This window comes from Rhinatrema bivittatum, chromosome 2 (assembly GCF_901001135.1).
Source record: "Rhinatrema bivittatum chromosome 2, aRhiBiv1.1, whole genome shotgun sequence".
Lineage (NCBI taxonomy): Eukaryota > Metazoa > Chordata > Amphibia > Gymnophiona > Rhinatrematidae > Rhinatrema > Rhinatrema bivittatum.
This window is the reverse complement of record NC_042616.1, coordinates 720691240-720710740: the sequence shown is the minus strand read 5'-3', so window position 1 is coordinate 720710740 and position 19501 is coordinate 720691240. Positions and strand designations below refer to the sequence as shown.

The 19501-nt window shown below is 44.6% G+C and overlaps 1 protein-coding gene across 3 annotated transcripts in view; it reads right to left on the bottom strand.

The window, feature by feature from the left end:
- SPAG1 (sperm associated antigen 1) overlaps window positions 1-19501 on the bottom strand; it is a 283883-nt gene that overhangs the window by 116903 nt on the left and 147479 nt on the right. For all 3 annotated transcript variants that reach the window (XM_029591799.1, XM_029591797.1, XM_029591798.1), the window contains exons 11-12: window positions 3184-3621; window positions 2773-2872 (exon numbers count right to left, since the gene is read on the bottom strand). In XM_029591799.1, coding sequence (XP_029447659.1) covers window positions 2773-2872; window positions 3184-3621 — 538 coding nt within the window. The remainder of the gene's footprint in view (window positions 1-2772; window positions 2873-3183; window positions 3622-19501) is intronic.

Below are 19501 nucleotides of genomic sequence, written 5' to 3'. Positions count from 1 at the left end.
TGTTTTGTTTGTCTATACAACCTTCTTTGCAGATGACAGGGATAAACTGGAATCTTTTAATTCAATCTGCTCTTTCGTTAAAGTCATCTGGGCTAATCTTGCTTTTATTGGAACCTCTCTGTCGGGATGCTGTAACTTCACTGTTTTTTTTAGTATCTTTCAAAATACCACCTTCTGAACCATGCACTGCTGAGCAACTGTTGGCTTTCCCCCATGTTCTAGTTTAAAAGCTGCTTTATCTCCTTTTCTAAACATGCAAATGCATGTTTAGTGACAGTGTGAAATGGGAAGAGGAGACAGAAGCAAGTGGGGAATAAAAGCAATGAAGTAAGAGGTGAAAACTGAAATTGAGTAAAGATTGAGCATATGCCCAGGAGGGAAGGTTTAAGATGGCCATCGTGGTTGGTGATTTAATCATTAGGAATGGAGGTAACTGTATGTGAAGATTGCTTGGAAAGCTGCCTGCCTAGTACAAAGATGGCAGACCTCATGCATCACTTACAGGCCAAAGGTAGGCGCTAATTACTTCCAGCACCGGGAAAGTGCCGATATCAAGGTGATATTAAGTCGGAGGTCCCGAAGAGTAAAAAAAGTTTAAAAAAAAGTGAAGTCGGCCGGCAGCTGTCGGGTCGAAAACCGGACGCTCAATCCCACTGACAGCCGCCGCTCCTGTCAAAAAGGAGGCGCTAGGGATGCGCTAGTGTCCCTAGAGCCTCCTTTTGCCCGTTTCTACTACCGGGCCTCATTTGAATACTGTATCGCACGCACAGGCGAGTGGCCTGTGCGAGCGCCGGGAGAGCGGGTGTTCGCCCGCTCTCCCGCGGTCTTTACTGAATTGGCCTGTTAAGTGATGCATGAGGTCTGCCACCTTTGTACTAGGCAGGCAGCTTTCCAAGCAATCTTCACATAGTTACCTCCATTCCTAATGATTAAATCGCCAACCACGATGGCCATCTTAAACCTTCCCTCCTGGGCATATGCTCAATCTTTACTCAATTTCAGTTTTCACCTCTTATTTCATTGCTTTTATTCCCCACTTGCTTCTGTCTCCTCTTCCCATTTCACACTGTCACTAAAAGCCTTTGTTTTTCTTTCCTAAAGATGCTTTTTTTTTTTTTTTTTTACCTACCTATACCGCCACTCCTCCAATATTCTTTTCTCTTCTTTCCAGACATTCCTCTCCTCTCCCCTATCTATTCTATTTGAACCCTGCTGCAGTTTTTCCTCTGTCTATTCTCTAAGTTCCCTGTCACCGAGTTCCATCCCATGCCTTTCCTCTCATGCACCCTCACCACCCAACCTCTCATCCCTGCCACCCCGGATCTTCGCTTCAACCCATCCCGGATTCTCTTTCCCTCTCTTCCACATCTTTTCTCTTTCATCCCTCCTTATCCTCTCTTCTTTTACTTGCCTCCCATGCTTCTTTAATTCATTCTGCTCACAAGAACCAATCAGCTGTAGGAGGCAGGAGAAGAAGCCTCCTGCTTAGTAGTGCTTCCTCCCACTCCCAGTTGTTATAGGTCTGTGGAGAGAGGTAACAGCAGGATAGGAGACCAGTAAAAGCACTGGGGGAGGAATAAGATTCCTAGGGGTGGGGGATGCTTTGTCTCCACCTTCCATTGTCGACCCTGACAACAGAAGAGAGGCTTTGGAGTGGAAGAAAGCAGATCAAACTGCTCCTCCTGGTTGTTGATGGGAGACCACATGTGAATTGGCTCTGTCCCACTTGCTCCTCTTCCCTTTGGAAACACTACACAGGAACTGACTACCTTGGTACTCCTTGTCCATGCCAGTGCCTGTGTCAGTCCCAGTGCAGCTGCATCAGCTGACACCCTCCAACTTCCCCCTCCATCCCACTTCAGTCATTGATTGTAAGGTGAACATATAGCTAGCTATATGTCAGAAAAGACATGTTGATTTCACCCCACTGCATGCATGGAAATGCAGTCCTGTCTTTCTTAATGATATCAGACATGTATCTCTATATATGCAACATGATAAAACCAGGACAAATTCAGCCTATTGTTTTTGACATGAAGATATATGGTCACATTATACTAATGGACCAGTGGGATAGCTATAAGAGGAAAACCAAATAAAAAAAAGAGCAGGGTCCACAAAAGTGGCTAAAACCATATATGCTATGAAATTGAAGGCAATACAACATAAAATGTATGATCAAATTACAATATTGGATTTTATTATCTAGTCATCTGACAAGGAATGAACCATTTTATTTAAGCATTATGGACAATCCAGCTACTGGAAAAGCAGTGTTTACTCTTCATTCTTACTGATGTTGCTTTCTTGAAATTAGACAGCAGAGTTTAATAAGTAAAATGCTGTTACTTCTATGAGCTTGTACTGGTGATGCAGAGTGTATACTGTACCAGCAAACTAAATCTCTCTATCAGTGGCCTGAATATTAAAATCTTATAGTAAATATTGAAAATGTTTAATTTAGTTGTATAGTTAAGTCTTTAGCTATCACAGTGCACGATCACAGTCAGATGAGAAATACATTATCCTTTATTTATATTGTTTATAACACTTCTGTGCCTCAATTATATTGTTTATATTTGTCAAGGCGCTTAAAGACAATATCTTACATAAATCTGATAGGTATAAAACTATTTTAGAAGACAGCTGATTTAGAATTTCCAGACAGAACACAAAAATGACAAGTTAGCCTTTTCCTGAGAAGAATTAGCTACAATTACATTCCAGTAATAAAGAATAATTCAAAGTGTTTAACCACAATATTAATTTTACCTGCTACAATCTTCAATACAGCCAGTGCAGTTTCCATCCTTAAGATAACATGCTGCTCTATTCGAGTATAAGACGCTTATATCTTCTGGGCTGTGCCCTTCTAAAATGAGTTACAATTAATTAAATCAAATTTTATCATTTTATCAGAAATGAGACTAACATTTTCTAGGCTGCACTGCTGTAGTACAATTTGCTGAGGATGCAAAGTCTTTAAAGAGCTTTTGCTTATTCAGTACAGCACGGACAATCCACGGATTGATTACAAACGGCAAGTAAATGTATTAATAACTTACGTACCCAGGAGAATTCACCCTTTCGGTTTCTGGGTTGGTTGGGGCTGGGCTATGGCTTGCACAGCATGTTTAGCAGCATTCTTAGTATTACACAAGGCAAAAAGAGCATACAACTCACCTAAGCTCTTGAGTTTTTCAATTGCTTCTGAGTATTTGAACACAGCCTCTCCAAACTGTCCATTTTTAAAAAGCTCATTTCCTTCACTTTTCAGTTTTGCTGCAGTAGGCGGGAATAATGTAGAAGTCTCTCTCTCATGTGGCAATGATTCTGATCCAGAATTCTCTTCAACTTCTTTGCCTTTAACGTTCCTTTTATGGTATTTTTCCGTTTCATGATTTAGATACTGGTTAGTTTCACTTCCTTTCAGCTCCGACACGCATTTGTTGTTTTTCTCAGAGAGGCTTTTCTTTCCTTTATTCTGTAATTCGTCCTTGGGTATTTGTGCAGGAATCTCCTTAAATTTACAACAATCTTCTTTAGCAGAAAACTTTTTTGCCGCATTCCCCATTTCAGTCTCCGTCTGTGTGATCTCTCCTCCCACTGACACACCAATTCCTACAAGGAAGCTAAGTGTTTGCATCATCAGAAGGAACTATTGGTAAGGCACAGGAGGGGACGAAAAATAAATTGAAGATATTTGAAGCTTAAAAAGACAATTTTGCTATACTACAATGAATTTAAGACAGATACCTGAGGAATTTGCAGCACTTTGGAAGGTAGCTTTTCAGTGCATAATAAAATAAATATGCTAAGTCTGCTTTTTTCCAGTGGACAAATGACCACCCTTTGTTTAGAGTCACTGGACTGGTGCAGTTAACCCTTTAATTACCAATTTTTATTTTTCAGAAGGATAATTCATTTACTTTTATATTCTTGCAATTTTACAAGCAAATTACATTCCAATTAGTTGTTGCATCAGAATAAATTTTTTGAAACTCTTTATTTATTACTTTTTTGGCCTAAAAAGAGAAAAAAATACACGTGACATTGTTTCTTCACATCCGAGGCACTCCAGTGCACAACACATGGGAGACACATTATTTACTAAACATAGGCACTGCTACGCTACCCCCCTAAAGGAACATAATAAACATACAAAGCAATATCCCACTGTCCAGCCAGCTTTATAAAAATCATGAAACACACTGCATTATCTTATCATATTTGAAGCTCTTAGCCTTTTGATATCTGCAACAGCACAAACCTGCTCTCGCCAATGGTCCAGGCTAGGATTAAATTTCCAAAAAGTGGCAATCGTAAATCTAGCCTCCAGCAAAAGCTGCCCAACCAAAGGTCTATATTTCCGCAGGACTAATGAACCTACCCACCTTCCAAGGGGAGCAATTACTGGCATCATACCCACAGGGAACCCCAAGATATCGGCAATCTCCTGTGTAACTTGTCTCCAGAATTGACCTACTCCTTGACAATTCCTCCACATGAAGAGGTTCAATTTCGGGACCCCCCCTGAAGTACGAAAGAGCAACTGAACATCTTCCGACTAATCATGCCAGCAGTGAAACGCACAGCCATCTTGAACATACTAATATTTGCAACGCAAATGATACGTAATGCGTAGTGACGCAGTGACATACTAATTTTTAGCGTAACATAACGTAACTCCATTTTGGAATAATACTTTGTATTGTATTAATACGAATGACAATGTAAAATGTCTAACACGTCAATTAAATGACGAAACAATAGTCTGATCTTAAGCTACACCTACTAGAGGACCACGCTAGCTAATGCTTGTTCAGCAATTTGTGAAATGTTTGTTCAGCAAAAACCAGAACGCATGTGTGAAAGATAAGAGTTGTAAAGTGCATAAAAGTTTGCTCCTAAGGGGGCGTGGCATGCAGTTGTACTGAGCCTTTGTCTTAGCTGCATCTTGCTGGCAATAAAAGTCTATCTTTACGGATCAGTTGTCTGGACCTCCTTACTGACTAAAAAGAGACGGTTACATTTGGCGAGCCAGCCAGGAGGTGCCGGGGACGCTATTTTAGCCCCCCAGTTGGTCCGGTAGTTTGGTGGCGGAGCGATCCCCCAGACGCACCTGGTGAGTGGCCACCGCTGAGTTCAGCGATCGGGTTTCTGAGGGGACCGTTCCACAGAAATTCTTCTGAGACCTCTGGGCTGGTGATCTGGAAAGAAGGCTTTCGTGACGATCGGAAGAATCCTGCAGGCGAGTATTATGGGAATGATGGAAAAAAAAGAAGAATAGCTAAAAGAGTAGCAAATAACCGGTCCATCCGTGAGGGGACCGAGGGGGCTTTGATCACACCCCAAGCGGTGGTTTGGTAGGAATTGCATTCCGAAAACCACGCGCATAAAAAGAGGAAAAAGAAGTAACGCGTACGATAGTGGGAATAGGTTTCTTGTTGTGTGAAAGAGAGTGAATGGCCTCGCAGTTCTAGGCCGGGCTGACCGCGTCCTAGTCGAGGCGATTGTGACCCTTTTGTGTCTGACGGGTACGGACCCCTTACCTATCCGTCTTCCCTTCCCTCCTTTGTCTGTGAATTCTATCCTAATGGGAGGGGGCTATTCAACTCCACTAAAAGTTATGACAGAACACTATAGTGAAGTGTTCGATAAACGTAAATGTACTAAGCCCGGAATGGTTCAGCGATGCACCCATAGGTGGCCCGGTTTGTGTGTAAATTGGCCTCCGGAAGGAACTTTCAATTTCCAAACGGCCACAAGGGTCTTGAAAATAGTTGAGAAAGAAGAAAATCCGGGTTGCCCTGAGGATAAGCCATACATAACTGCTTGGATTGCAGTTATCGAGAATCCTCCGAAGTGGGCAAAGAAGTTAGTGGAGGGAGCCGCCCTCGTAATGGTGGCGCAAGTAAACAAAATGGGTGACCGGAAGTCCTCAAACCGGAAAAGAAAGGGAAGGGCGGCCATCTTAGGAATAAAGGACCATGCGTCATCTGCGGCGGCCATGTTTGTAGTGCAAGGGAACACACGGACTCAAGAAAAAAAAGTTAAACCCCTGCCGCCTGCAGTACTGCCTGACGCAGAAGATCTTCTGCCGCCACCCTATGCCCCTAGCTGCCCTCAATCGTATAATGCGCCACCAGATCCCCCAGCTCCCGCCGCTGCCCAAGTTGATCATGAAATAATGCCGATTCCCGAAGTACGGCTTGAAGCGGAAGCGGCGGCGGCAAAAGTTGAGGACGGCGGCGAGTCGTCCGTATCCGGCGGCACTCGCAGTAAAACCCAAGCCGCAAGTTTACAACTACCAATTAGAGAAACAACCACCGTAGTTCCCGTGGTCCCTACTGAAGAAAACGAGTATAATACTACGCAAACTATAAAGTTGTTTACTTACATACCTTTCACTTCCAGCGATCTTTTTAACTGGAAACAGCTCGGCCCCTCTTACGCTGATAATCCAGATCAGATGCTAGATTTTTTACGAGGAATTTTTGCAGCCCATAACCCCAACTGGGCTGACATTCGGCACCTCGCCTCCATCCTTTTTACCACCGAAGAACGCCGACAAATACAATTAAACATGGAAGAAGCAGCTCGGCTGGGAGCCGGGTCAGACGGTAATCCAGATGAAGTAGTGAGAGAGCATGCCCCTGTCGCCGATCCCAACTGGGATTTCCAGACGGCTGCAGGGCGAGCCAGCATTGCTGCATACCAAGTCGCCTTTCTCGGAGCTTTAAAGAAAGGAAAGCAGAAAGTCATGAATATGGGAAAGATCCGCGACGTGGTGCAAGGAAAAGACGAAACTCCTGGAATCTTTTTGGAGAGATTGATGGATGCATATCGGCAATACAGTCCGTTCGACCCAGAGGACCCCAAAAGTCAGTCCGTCATAGTAATGAGCTTTGTCGGACAATCCTGTCCCGATATCCGCCGGAAGCTACAGAAATCAGAAGGATTTGAGGGAATGACTATTAGCCACTTAAAAGCCATGGCTGACAGAGTTTATGTAAACCGAGAGCCGGACGGAGACAAGAAAGAAAAGAAAGAAAGTAGAAAGTTAAGAGAAAGTGTTAGTTTGTTAGCTGCAGCGCTGGAAGAAACGAATTTCGGAAACTCGGCTAGGCACTATCAGGGATATCCTGGGCCGAGAGGAAGGGGCAGGTCACCCTCGAGGGGACCGCCCAGAGGACGAGCTAGCAGAGGAGGATCGTTTAGGGGGGGAAGGGTGCCGTTGGGAGCCAATCAATGTGCATTCTGTAGACAAGAAGGACACTGGAAGTCTGAATGCCCAGAGTCCCTGCAAATGAAGCAGGAAGGATATACTCCGTCCAAACCAAAGGAAGCTGAATGGCAGATGACTGTCGGAGAAACCTCTAGCGAAGACAGCAGTGAAGCATGACTAGAGAAGGGAATTCTTCCGTTCGATCCCTTAGTAGAAATTAAAGTAGGAACTGAGACATTTAAGGGATTGTTAGATACCGGGGCACAAAGATCAGTCATGACTACCGCTATTACCACACCCACTTCGAAAAACATTTCTATTGTAGGGGCCTCTGGAAAGCCACTTATCGCTCCCTTTCTTCAGAAACGACAAGTCCGGGTGGGAGGACAATTAGTATCTCATCAGTTTCTCTACGTCCCGGGATGCCCAGTTCCCCTCATAGGGAGAGACCTTCTTTGTAAGTTAAGAGCCAACTTACAATTCGAATCGACAGGAGAAATAAGAGCATCCTTCGCTGATAACCCAGTCTCTCTCATCTGTCCACTCCAAGAAGAATGGAGATTACATCTCCCCATAGTCAAACATACCACTACGCACCGATATGGAGAAAACACCGTCCTCAACGAAAAGCGCAGACAGCTAATGGACAGTATACCTAAAGTATGGGCTGAACAAAATCCAGGAGGAATAGCCATCAACGCTACCCCTATTTGGATCGAGATGAAACAGAATGCACAGGTGATAAATCAATCTCAATACCCCATTCCTTATATGGCCAGACAAGGAATTCAGATACACCTGCAAAGATTGTATGATTTGGGCATTCTCCGGCGAATCCGATCTGCTTGGAACACCCCTCTGTTGCCAGTAAAGAAGCCTGGATCAAATGACTATCGACCAGTACAAGACTTAAGAAAAGTGAATAGTCAAGTAGCAGATCTAGTAGCCCTCGTGCCAAATCCGTACTCAATCCTGGCTCAAGTCTCTCCTGCATCAAAGTGGTACAGTGTCATTGATCTCAAAGATGCCTTCTTCTCCGTCCCGGTGGCGGAGGAATGTCAAAAGATTTTTGCTTTCACATGGGAAAATGCAGATACTGGAGTAAAGCAGCAGTACACATGGACTAGGTTGCCTCAAGGGTATAGGCACTCACCTACGCTGTTCGGTGAGCAACTGGCAAACGATTTAAAGATGTATCAAGTAAAGTATGGGCCAGTCATACAATACGTGGATGACCTTCTGTTGTTTCGAGAGACGTACCTCGAATGTGCGGTATCCACTCTTCAGCTGCTAAAGACGTTGTACTCAAAAGGGTATCGTGCAAGTAAAAAGAAAGCGCAAATCTGTGAATTGGAAGTAGAGTATTTAGGCTTCCAAATACGTGGAGGAACCCGATGTCTGGGGATTTCTCGCACCAGTTCTATAAGAGATCAACCTGTACCCACTTGTAAGAAAGAGCTCCGGGCGTTCCTGGGAGCTGCAGGATACTGTAGGCTGTGGATTGCTAACTATGCAGTTATTGCTCAACCCCTGTACGACAAGCTGCGGGGTAAAGAGGCAGAATCTCAACCCTTCCAATGGGAAGGAAACGAACTGGCAAGCTTACGACAACTAAAAGAAGCCTTAATTGAACCACCTGCCTTGGGGTTGCCAGATGTGATGAAACCATTCCATCTATTCGTCGACGAGAAAAAAGGCATGGCCATAGGGGTATTGACTCAAACCTTAGGCTCATGGGAACGACCTGTTGCATATCTGTCAAAAGGAATGGACAATGTGTCAAAAGGATGGCCGGGATGCCTCCGAAGCATTGCTGCTGCATGTCTACTGATACCCGAAGCAGTTAAGCTAACATTTGGACAGATTTTACAAGTAACAACTCCTCATACTATCCAAGGACTGCTAGAGACCCATGGGCCAAAATGGATGACAAATTCACGTCTTGTAAAGTACCAAGCGTTATTATGTGAAACTCCAGAGATTCAAATACAGGACAGTAAAAACTTGAATCCTGCAACTCTACTCCCAACCCCCACTCCAGTTTCTCATGAATGTGGGGAAATTATGGCAACAGTACATTCCAGCCGACCCGACTTACGCGACCAACCCTGGCAAGGAGCATGGACTTTATTCACTGATGGAAGCAGCCAGGTTATAAATGGAGTCAGGGTCGCTGGGTATGCTGTAGTCTCCGAAGACGACATTGTTGAAGCTGAACCCCTGCCCCCAGGGACATCAGCGCAAAAAGCTGAACTAATTGCGCTCACAAGGGCTCTGCAGTTGGCAGAAGGAGAAACTGTAAATATTTATACTGATTCAAAATACGCTTTCCTTACAATCCAAGTGCATGGAGCTTTATACAAGGAACGAGGATTCCTAACTGCGGAAGGGAAACAAATAGCTAATGCATCGGAGATACATCAATTGCTAGACTCTGTATGGGCACCAAAGAAGGTAGCTGTCATGCATTGTAAAGCCCATACAGGGAGAACTGATCCCATCGCCAAAGGAAACCAATGGGCAGATAAGACTGCGAAAGAAGCAGCACGTGTGCAATCACCACATACATCAACTCCCACTTGCCCACTTCTACAGTTCACGAATGAAACCCCCATTTATTCAGCGGAAGAAAATGATTGGGCACAAACCGAACAATTTCATCAGCAGGATGGGTGGTGGATTGTACAAGAAGATAGGGTATGGATACCCGACGCCCTGGCATGGACTGTTGTCAGGGAAGCCCATAATAAAACCCATCTCGGCCGAGATGCATTAGCAACACTGTTGGCAAAAACTTACTACATTAATAGACTCTTTCAACTAACTAAATATGCTGTTAATCAATGTGTTACCTGTGCAAGGAACAATCCCAGAAATGGACCTGGTCCAGCCCCTGGACATATATTGCGAGGAACAACTCCGTTTCAAGTTTGCCAAATCGACTTCACCCACATGACTGCTTCAAAAAGATACAAAGCAATGCTGGTAGCTGTCTGTACTTATACCGGATGGATCGAAGCCATACCCACTCGAACTGAGACTGCCAAGGAAGTAGTAACATTGCTTCTCCACAAAATTTTACCACGATACGGATTACCTCGACAGATAAATTCAGATAATGGACCAGCCTTCACCAGTGAAGTCACGCGACGTCTAAGTCAAATTCTGGGCATCCAATGGCACCTGCACTGCGCCTGGAGACCTCAAAGTAGTGGAGCAGTTGAACGAGCTAACAGGACACTAAAAAATCAGCTCGCTAAATTGTGTCAGGAAACAAAGACTAAATGGCCAGACATCCTGCCATTAGCTCTACTACACGTCCGATGTACCCCACGGAAGTCGGGGTTAACTCCGTATGAAATGATGTACGCAAGGCCTCCACCTCTTCCATCTTTTCCTGAATCGCTGCAAATACAAGGGGAAATGTCTCTCAGTAACCAACTCAAAGGACTATATAACACAGTTATTGCGATTCAAAAATACACCTGTGACACTGAACCATTGGTCCTGCTAAACCCGATTCATCCATACCAGATAGGAAATTCGGTGTGGATAAAAGACTGGGATGAGTCTGATTCCCTCCAGCCCCGATGGAAAGGGCCGTACACTGTATTGCTAACTACTCCAACAGCTGTCAAAGTTTTTGGATGTTCTTCATGGATTCATTGGACACGTCTCAAACCAGCTTCAGCCAACTGGCAGGTTTCCAGGATTGGAGACCACAAATTAAGATTCACCCGCGGCAGGCCCAGTGCTAGTCCTGAGTAAAAAAGTATCAGTAACTACAACTGAATATTAATGTGTCCATTTCTTTCCTTCCTTTCAGAATCCATTACTTATGAATGCAACCATCTACGTCATAAAGCAATGTCACAGATTACGACTTCCAAGATCTACGTTGCATCCATCTTCTGCATTCACTTAATATTCTTCTGTAACCCGACTACCTCTGTTTTCCTGTCCTTGAGCAAGAATTGCACTGAATGTATCAAGCTAATTCGTACTACCACTCAAACTGGATTTCAAGTTGTCTCAACAATCATCCACCAATCTCAACCACCAACTTCCTGTGCCACACTACCTGCTTGCGCCCTGAATACTACTCAAGGCTATCAGTCCTTCCATCGATGTTTAGAAACTGGCAAAGTCATATGTCATACCCCAACCACTCCTAAGTACTACAACATCACCCTCACTGTAGGTCTACCAAAGAGCTACACATCAAGTATTGTCCCAGAAGGAAAAGGCATCTTGTACTACATCAACTCCACTAAGGTTCTTATGGGAAGTGAAACGATTGTCACAATAATGTTCGATGCCTGCGAAGCCATTGATAAACACCCAAATGCACTTCACTGTGGGTCTCAAGCCTGGAGAAATTCCTATGTCTACAATCACAAATACCTCTGCCCATACAACCGGGTAGCTAATCCATCCAGATGGCTGCCATGCGGAGGGGACCTGACATTGTCAGGATGGGCTCTAGTTTGTGATTACACCGGTGGAGGTTACCATGGCTGCCACGGGATAGGACGATTAACTGCAGTAAATGGTAATACAGTATCGATACAATGGCCTCTAAGAAGCGAAGGAATCCCTTGGCAAGATACTTGGGGATTTGGTATCGACGGAACTGGAAAAGACCCCATGACCTACATTACCATCACTCAGCGAAAAGACAAACCTCGTCCAATTATTCACCAGACTACTGTGGTGGGTTATCAATCCTTCTTCGATGAAATATCTCATGCCACTGAGGGATTAAAGAAACATACAATTTCTCAACAAGTAAAAAACCTGTTTGTCAATTTGGCGGAAAACATAGCTCTCTCTCTCGAAGTCAAGAACTGTTTTGTATGTGGAGGAACAGATACAGGAGAGCAATGGCCATGGGAAGCCAAGGAAACCTTCCAATCCGATCTTAACACCTTGAATACCACTGTAACCTATAACCGTAAATCTCATCCATATGAGTGGGCACTACAGACTGATGTTATTGGCAGACTATGTATCTCTCGACAACATTCACGCATCTATACCGTGCCTGTTGGAAATTCTCCATGCACAGGAGTTCTTACTGCCAACCTTACCACCCAGACATGGTGGCAGACTGAAAATTCTACCATGCCAACTCCCATCTGGACTGACTCGACTTTGAACAAGACATGGACAGCTGCAGGTGTTGCTACTACCGTTTTCAATGCTCCAGATGGTTATTATTATGTATGTGGACGAAGAGCTTATGAACAGTTACCAACAAACTGGTATGGAACTTGCTTCTTGGCTACAATTCGGCCAAGCTTCTTCCTACTTCCCATTACTGCTGGAGAAACCTTAGGAGTTCCAGTATACAGTCCCATGAGACCCAACAAACGTCGCAGCACTCCTAAAGTATCCATAGGAGATTGGAAAGATCAAGAGTGGCCTCCTGAACGAATTGTACAATACTATGGTCCGGCCACCTGGGCTGAGGATGGTTCTTATGGATATAGAACACCTATCTATATGCTCAATCGAATTATAAGACTCCAAGCAGTACTGGAACTCCTGACAAATGATTCTGCCTTGGCTCTCAACATCTTAGCCAAGCAAAACACTAAAATTCTAACAGCTGTCTACCAAAACCGATTGGCTTTAGACTACCTCCTAGCCCAGGAAGGTGGTGTATGTGGCAAATTTAATCTTTCTAACTGTTGTTTACAGGTAGATGACAAGAGTAAAATCATTGAGGAGATCACTGATCGAATGATTCGCCTGGCCCATGTACCAGTGCAGACGTGGACTGGAATCCTTGACTGGACAGGGTCTTTGCCCAACTGGCTCACTTCCATTCCTGGCCTTAAAGAACTCCTCTTTCCTCTGATACTTCTTGTTTTTACATGCATTCTGTTTCCTATTTGTCTCCCTCTTATTTTTAGGCATCTCCGATCCATGATTGAACATATTGCTGATCGGCGAGCAGCTGCTCACGTCATGATGATTAATAAGTATGTGTCTGTCTCCACATTTCCTTCATCTGATTCTTCTGACTACGACACTACCAATGATTCAGATACTGATTCTGATAAAGAGTACTTAACTACTAACTTATAAGTCTGAAAAACTCTAACCACTAAGCATTGCCATAATGGAGCCAACGTGTTGTTGGGGTAAGTCGGGCTACAAAGGGGGGTGACACCAATATGGTCCACCCGTCTCAAACCCGTGAAGAAACCAACGACCTAACAACATATTAGGGCTCACATTCAATGTCACTGGTATTAACTCTCATTGTCGTTTCAGTTCCTCTTCAGATATAAAGTGATACTTCTGCCTTCTCTTCAAAGTTGAAGTATCAAAGGGGGGAATGAAGAGGTTCAATTTCGGGACCCCCCCTGAAGTACGAAAGAGCAACTGAACATCTTCCGACTAATCATGCCAGCAGTGAAACGCACAGCCATCTTGAACATACTAATATTTGCAACGCAAATGATACGTAATGCGTAGTGACGCAGTGACATACTAATTTTTAGCGTAACATAACGTAACTCCATTTTGGAATAATACTTTGTATTGTATTAATACGAATGACAATGTAAAATGTCTAACACGTCAATTAAATGACGAAACAATAGTCTGATCTTAAGCTACACCTACTAGAGGACCACGCTAGCTAATGCTTGTTCAGCAATTTGTGAAATGTTTGTTCAGCAAAAACCAGAACGCATGTGTGAAAGATAAGAGTTGTAAAGTGCATAAAAGTTTGCTCCTAAGGGGGCGTGGCATGCAGTTGTACTGAGCCTTTGTCTTAGCTGCATCTTGCTGGCAATAAAAGTCTATCTTTACGGATCAGTTGTCTGGACCTCCTTACTGACTAAAAAGAGACGGTTACACACATACGAAAGTATGTGCCAACTTTACTGCATCCCCTCCAACAGACCAGATCTGCAGTTAAATGTGCATTATAATAGAAAACAGGTGTACAATAGTTTCTGTGCAGCAGTCAAATCATTAACTCAACCTGCTTAATACATATAGAATGATGATGAGCATTTTCCACACGTTATGGTCATAGGTAGTGCCCAAGTTGGCATTCCATCTCTCTATCAGGTTTGATGGCGTCTACATCCCAAACTTACCAGCTAGCATACACCAATAGATCACTGTAATTCTCTTAAAGGAGGCATCCCTAAGCAGATTCGTAAAGTGTTTGTAACCCAAGCAGGATAAATTCAATACTTTTCTTACTCATATTTATGAATTTAGCATTGTATCAGTTTGGTCAAGAAAAAATAAAATAATCCAGCATTACCAGATACAAGTCCATATTTAAACCAAAGTAGAGAAAAATAAATGATTCCTTCTAATATAAAAATAAAGCGCCATCATCTCGAGGGTACTTTTCAGTAGTGTACATAACACATATAACATAGGTGTGCCTATGTTCACTTGGCAGCTTGCGGCCTCCTGTGAGCCACAACACTCACCTCCTCACCAGGCTGGGCCCCGATGCTCCCCTATGCCAGGGCCAACTCCTGAGGCAGTGCGACTCTAGCCCTTACTTCTCCTCAGACACTAGCTCAGCTCCTCTTCATGCCGCAAGCGGTTTCCCTCAGAGGCCACTGCTCACTGGGCATCCCTCTTCTTAAGACTGCACGTGCGCGACTGTACTCAATTTAAAAGGCCAGCAACAGGAATCCTGGAGAGATGCCCCTTGATGACATCATTGGCTTAGTACTTCAAAAGGACTTCCTGGATGCCCTTCTAGTTCCTCAGCAATAGGTCCACTCACTAGGTAGAGTTGCCACAGCGTTGTTCCTGCTCCTGGTTCCTGTGTTCCCATCTGTGCTCCTGAGTTCTTGTCTTCATCTTCTTTGTGGTCAGTTTTCAGTGTCTCTTCTCCCAGCCTTCGGTGCCCTCTGTTCCTGCCTGTGTTGCTCCCCGTCTGCCTGCCTCCTCTCCGCCCCTTGTTTCCCTTGAATGGATTTCTGTGTTGACCTTGGCTTGGACACCTGTCTTCACCTACTGCCTGGACACCGACCTTGATTGAACTCCGCCTGCCCTGACCACAGCATGAACCTGTGGGGGCCCTGTGGGACTCCTCCCTACAAGTAGCACCAACTTCCCCTTGGTCCAAGGGTCCACATCTGCAACAGCCTAAATTTCCGCCTATATTTTTATAATAACATACTGTGTATCACTGTCCTGAAAGTACATACATATGTTTCAGCATATAAAGATTTTTTTAATGCAGAGATCTGCATAGTCTACATGCATAAATTGTCTTACCTGATAATTTCCTTTCCTTGAGTCTAGTCGGACCAATTTAAACATGGATTATGCATTCCATCAGATGGAGACAGAGGTAAACAGGGTAGCTGATGTTACCCTTATATGCATCCATTCTGATCGCAGCCTGCCAGTATTACTTGTACTAAGCTAATCATGTATATTACTATTAAACAAAATTAATTGCTATATCTCAGTTATATGTCGTCAGCCATGAAACCCCTTCATCCACCACAAAATTAACACCAACTGAGAACATCTGAATCAATAAGGTTGCCGCTTTATTAATACAACTCAAATATAACTGCCCTCTTCCCACCCTGATACCTGAGCCAACCAAAACCATCACATGTAAAATAGTATTGCCTCTAATGTCCTCTGTCTAGCATTTGGCCAAGCAAGATAGCTCTCCTGTACCTGGTCCCCCACCTTGTCTCCAAGCAAGGAGACCTAGATGACCTAGCATCTTCATGCCCAGTCTATACAATGCACTACCAGCTCTAGAATCTGTCAAATTGTGTGATCTGTTTGCCGACCTGTTTGCCAACCATCGACATGGTTCTGTAATAATCCCCGTCCCCCAGTTAAAACTGTCCTTTGGCTTGGGTACACCGCCACAAGCATGAAGCAGTATTATACTTGTCTCATGCCCCCATTAACACTTCTGCAGCCTCAGTAAGAAATATTGCAAAAGATGGCTTCCAGGGCCTCCTGAAGTGTATCGCTAAAAAAAGATCCTGTTAAATATCCGATAATGGCCTTCAGATAGGTCATTCACCCACCCGAAGTACACTCCCCGTCGGAGTTTCTCTCCCAGGCAGGTCCCGGCTCAGCAGCGGTGCAAGTTGATGACCTCACTTCTAAGCCTTGTGAGGAAGGTGCAGTCGGTTTCTCACTCGGAGCAGGGTTGAGCCTCATACCATAGTTGTGCTTGCCACCCATGCAAGGCAAATTTGGGATTCAGGTTTGAATTCCATTTCTATGGAGGCTGTAGCTACAGTGGTTGGTGAGCATTCTGTCTTTAAGGTTCCTCTCTTTTTTTTTTTTTTTTTTTCAAAATCCTTTTTATTTCAGAGTCAGGCAACAAGAAGAATATCAGTGTGGTCACAACAGTCCATTGAGACAAAATAGGACAAGATACAAAACTTCAGCGATATGGAGTTACTTGATGCATCCCTCCTTTTCCATTGGCTTCTATGAACCCCACTCTCCCAGTTCCCCATACTAAACAGACACCAGCAACCAAGGCCATCAGGCTCACTACCCATGCATCCCAGTCACATCACCAAACATCCATCCCCACCCCTCCCCACCCTCCCCTCTTTATGACACGAGGCATATATGCAAACTATAATAGGAAAACACAGTATTATGTCCATGAAGGTGAGTAACTAAGGGCTATCAAATGATTTTGAATGTCTGTTGGCAGTAAGTTGTAGCAAACAACCCATATATGTAGTCCTTACTCATCTTTCAACGCCTTTCTTGAAAGGCCAGCCACTCCATCTGCATACCGGCAGCGAGCCGATGGTGCCAGGCAGCTAACGACAGTGTGGTTAAAGGTTCGATCCAGCTGTCCAAAACTGTATGACAGGCAAGTAAGATCGCTATTCAGCCAAACTTGTCCTTCGAGAGGGAGTATCTCTGTAGCAAGTCTTTCAATCAGGCCAGCAATAACATGCCCGACGGCAGAAGCTGGACTGCCAGACATCGAGAAATAAACTCCAACACTGCATCCCAATATAACCTCAAACTTGAGCATGTGAACAGGCAATGAAATAAAGTCCCAGCTACTTGATTACATTTAATACAAATCATAGAAGGTAGCTGGCCCATTTTAAAGCGTCGAACGTCGTCGCAGATGGAGTGATGTAGTATCCTAAACTGCAACTCCCGAAGGGTAGGATCAGGAACATGAGTGTTCACGGACTTGAAACATGCAAGGACAAAGCCCGACATTACATCCTTGATCCTGGCTGAAGTCCAGTAGGACGCTAACTGATCAATATGTGGAAATTGTTTGAGGCATTTACTTAATTCACTCCACCCTTTAATTGAGTTACGAGTCAGGTCTGCATCAAACACCTTTTGCGCAAATTTGGCTTCCAGCCCATGGCGATCACCCGTCCAGGAGAAGATCTGAAGATAATGCCTGGCTTGCAGGTAGGCAAAGAAGTGTGTACTGGGACGATAAGTCCGCATTAGATTGTCAAATGACTGAAGAATGGGGCGCTCGGAGTCATATAGATGATAAATAAAGGGTATCCCCTGTGTCCTCCAAGTAGCAAAGATGCCTCTGCACTCCTGGCCAGGCACAACATCTTTATTTCCCAGCAGTGGAAGCAAAAGAGAGAACGTCCCAGGCAGGTTTTCTTGGGAGCGAAGCCAGGCCCAGGCCTTTTGACATGGAGAAACAAAGTGTTTGGGAGTGTCCAAAGTCTGTTGCTGCACCTGTATAAGGAACAAGGGAGCCCAAGGTGCCATCATACTAAGTAAGAGGCCATCTTCGCAATAAGCATATGTGCCAGTCAGCCACTCCCCCACAAAACGTAACTGACATGCTACATTGTATATTCGAAAACCAGGGAGCCCCAGCCCGCCAGCTTCCCTGATATTCTGAAGCGTAGAATAGTTTATGCACACCCGGCGCCCAGCCCATAGAAACTTTTGAAAAATCAAGCATAACCACATCAGGTCTTTATGGGACAGCCAGGGAAGCATATGTAGCTTATATAACAGTTTGGGAGCTATAACCATCTTTAACAGCGCCCCTCACCCAAAAAGAGACAAAGGGAGCGATTGCCAGGTCACCAGCTGTGCCTTAATGTCCACCAACGTTTGCCGCACGTTGAGGGCATAAAGATCTTTCAGTGCGCGAGCACCTAGATCCCCAGGTATTTTAATTTCCCTGGGTCATATGAAAGGGAATTTTCCCTGCCAAGTATCTGGCAGTTGCGGGTCAAAGGCCAAAGCTTCCGATTTAGAAAAACTAATGCGAAGGCCTGCAATTTCATGAAAATGAGTGAAGGTTCGGATGATCATGGGACACTGTGGCGCAGCCTCCCTACAAACAGCAAGAGGTCATCGGCAAACATAACAAGCTTCAACTGGCGACCACCAATACTAAGCCCCCAAAAGTCAGTATCCAGACGCAGCTTTGTAGCCAGAGGTTCTAGGGCAAGAACAAAAAGGAGAGGGGATAATGGGCAGCCCTGACGGACTCCACAGTGCAAAGAAAAGGGGGCAGACAGGGACCCATTTAATCAAAAGCCTGGCACTCTGGTTACTATACAAAACCTTTAACCAAGTAACAAATTGGCCAGAGAATCCGCAGCCCTGCAATACCCAAAAAAGATAATCCCAGGTCAGGGAGTCAAAAGCTTTTTCCGCGGCCAGGCTGAGGATGAGAACTTCTGCTTGTGGGTGATAGCTCAAGGCCGCTATCAGACGGCGCAATTCTTTACCCCCTGACGCCCCTTGACAAATCCTGTCTGATCAGGATGTACCAAAGAAGGCAAAAGGGCTCTAAGGCGAGCCGCCAGAACAGCCGACAGTATCTTTAGATCAACATTTATGAGGGATATGGGATGATAGGAGCCCACCTCCTGAGGATCTTTCCCTTTTTTGGGGATAAGGACTATGGTAGACCTGTTTTCTAGGGGATTGATGAAAGTCTCATCACGGAGAACGTTAAAATATGACGCCAGGGTAGGCAGCAAAGGGAATCGCAATATCTTATAAAATTCGGAACTGAGACCATCGGACTCCGCTGCCTTCCCAAGCTTTAAGCCTTGGATAATAGCATAGATTTCATCATCTTTTATTGGGGAGTTCAGAGCCTCTAATCTGTCCACAGAAATTGAAGGCCAGGGGAGGTCCTGAAAAAAACGGGACGCAAGTGCAGGGTCGCTTGGTTTACTGCTATACAGAGTACGATAGTATTCAAGAAAATGTTCAGTAATCTCATTCCAGGACGGCTGACACACTCCCCCCCCATCCCCTGAT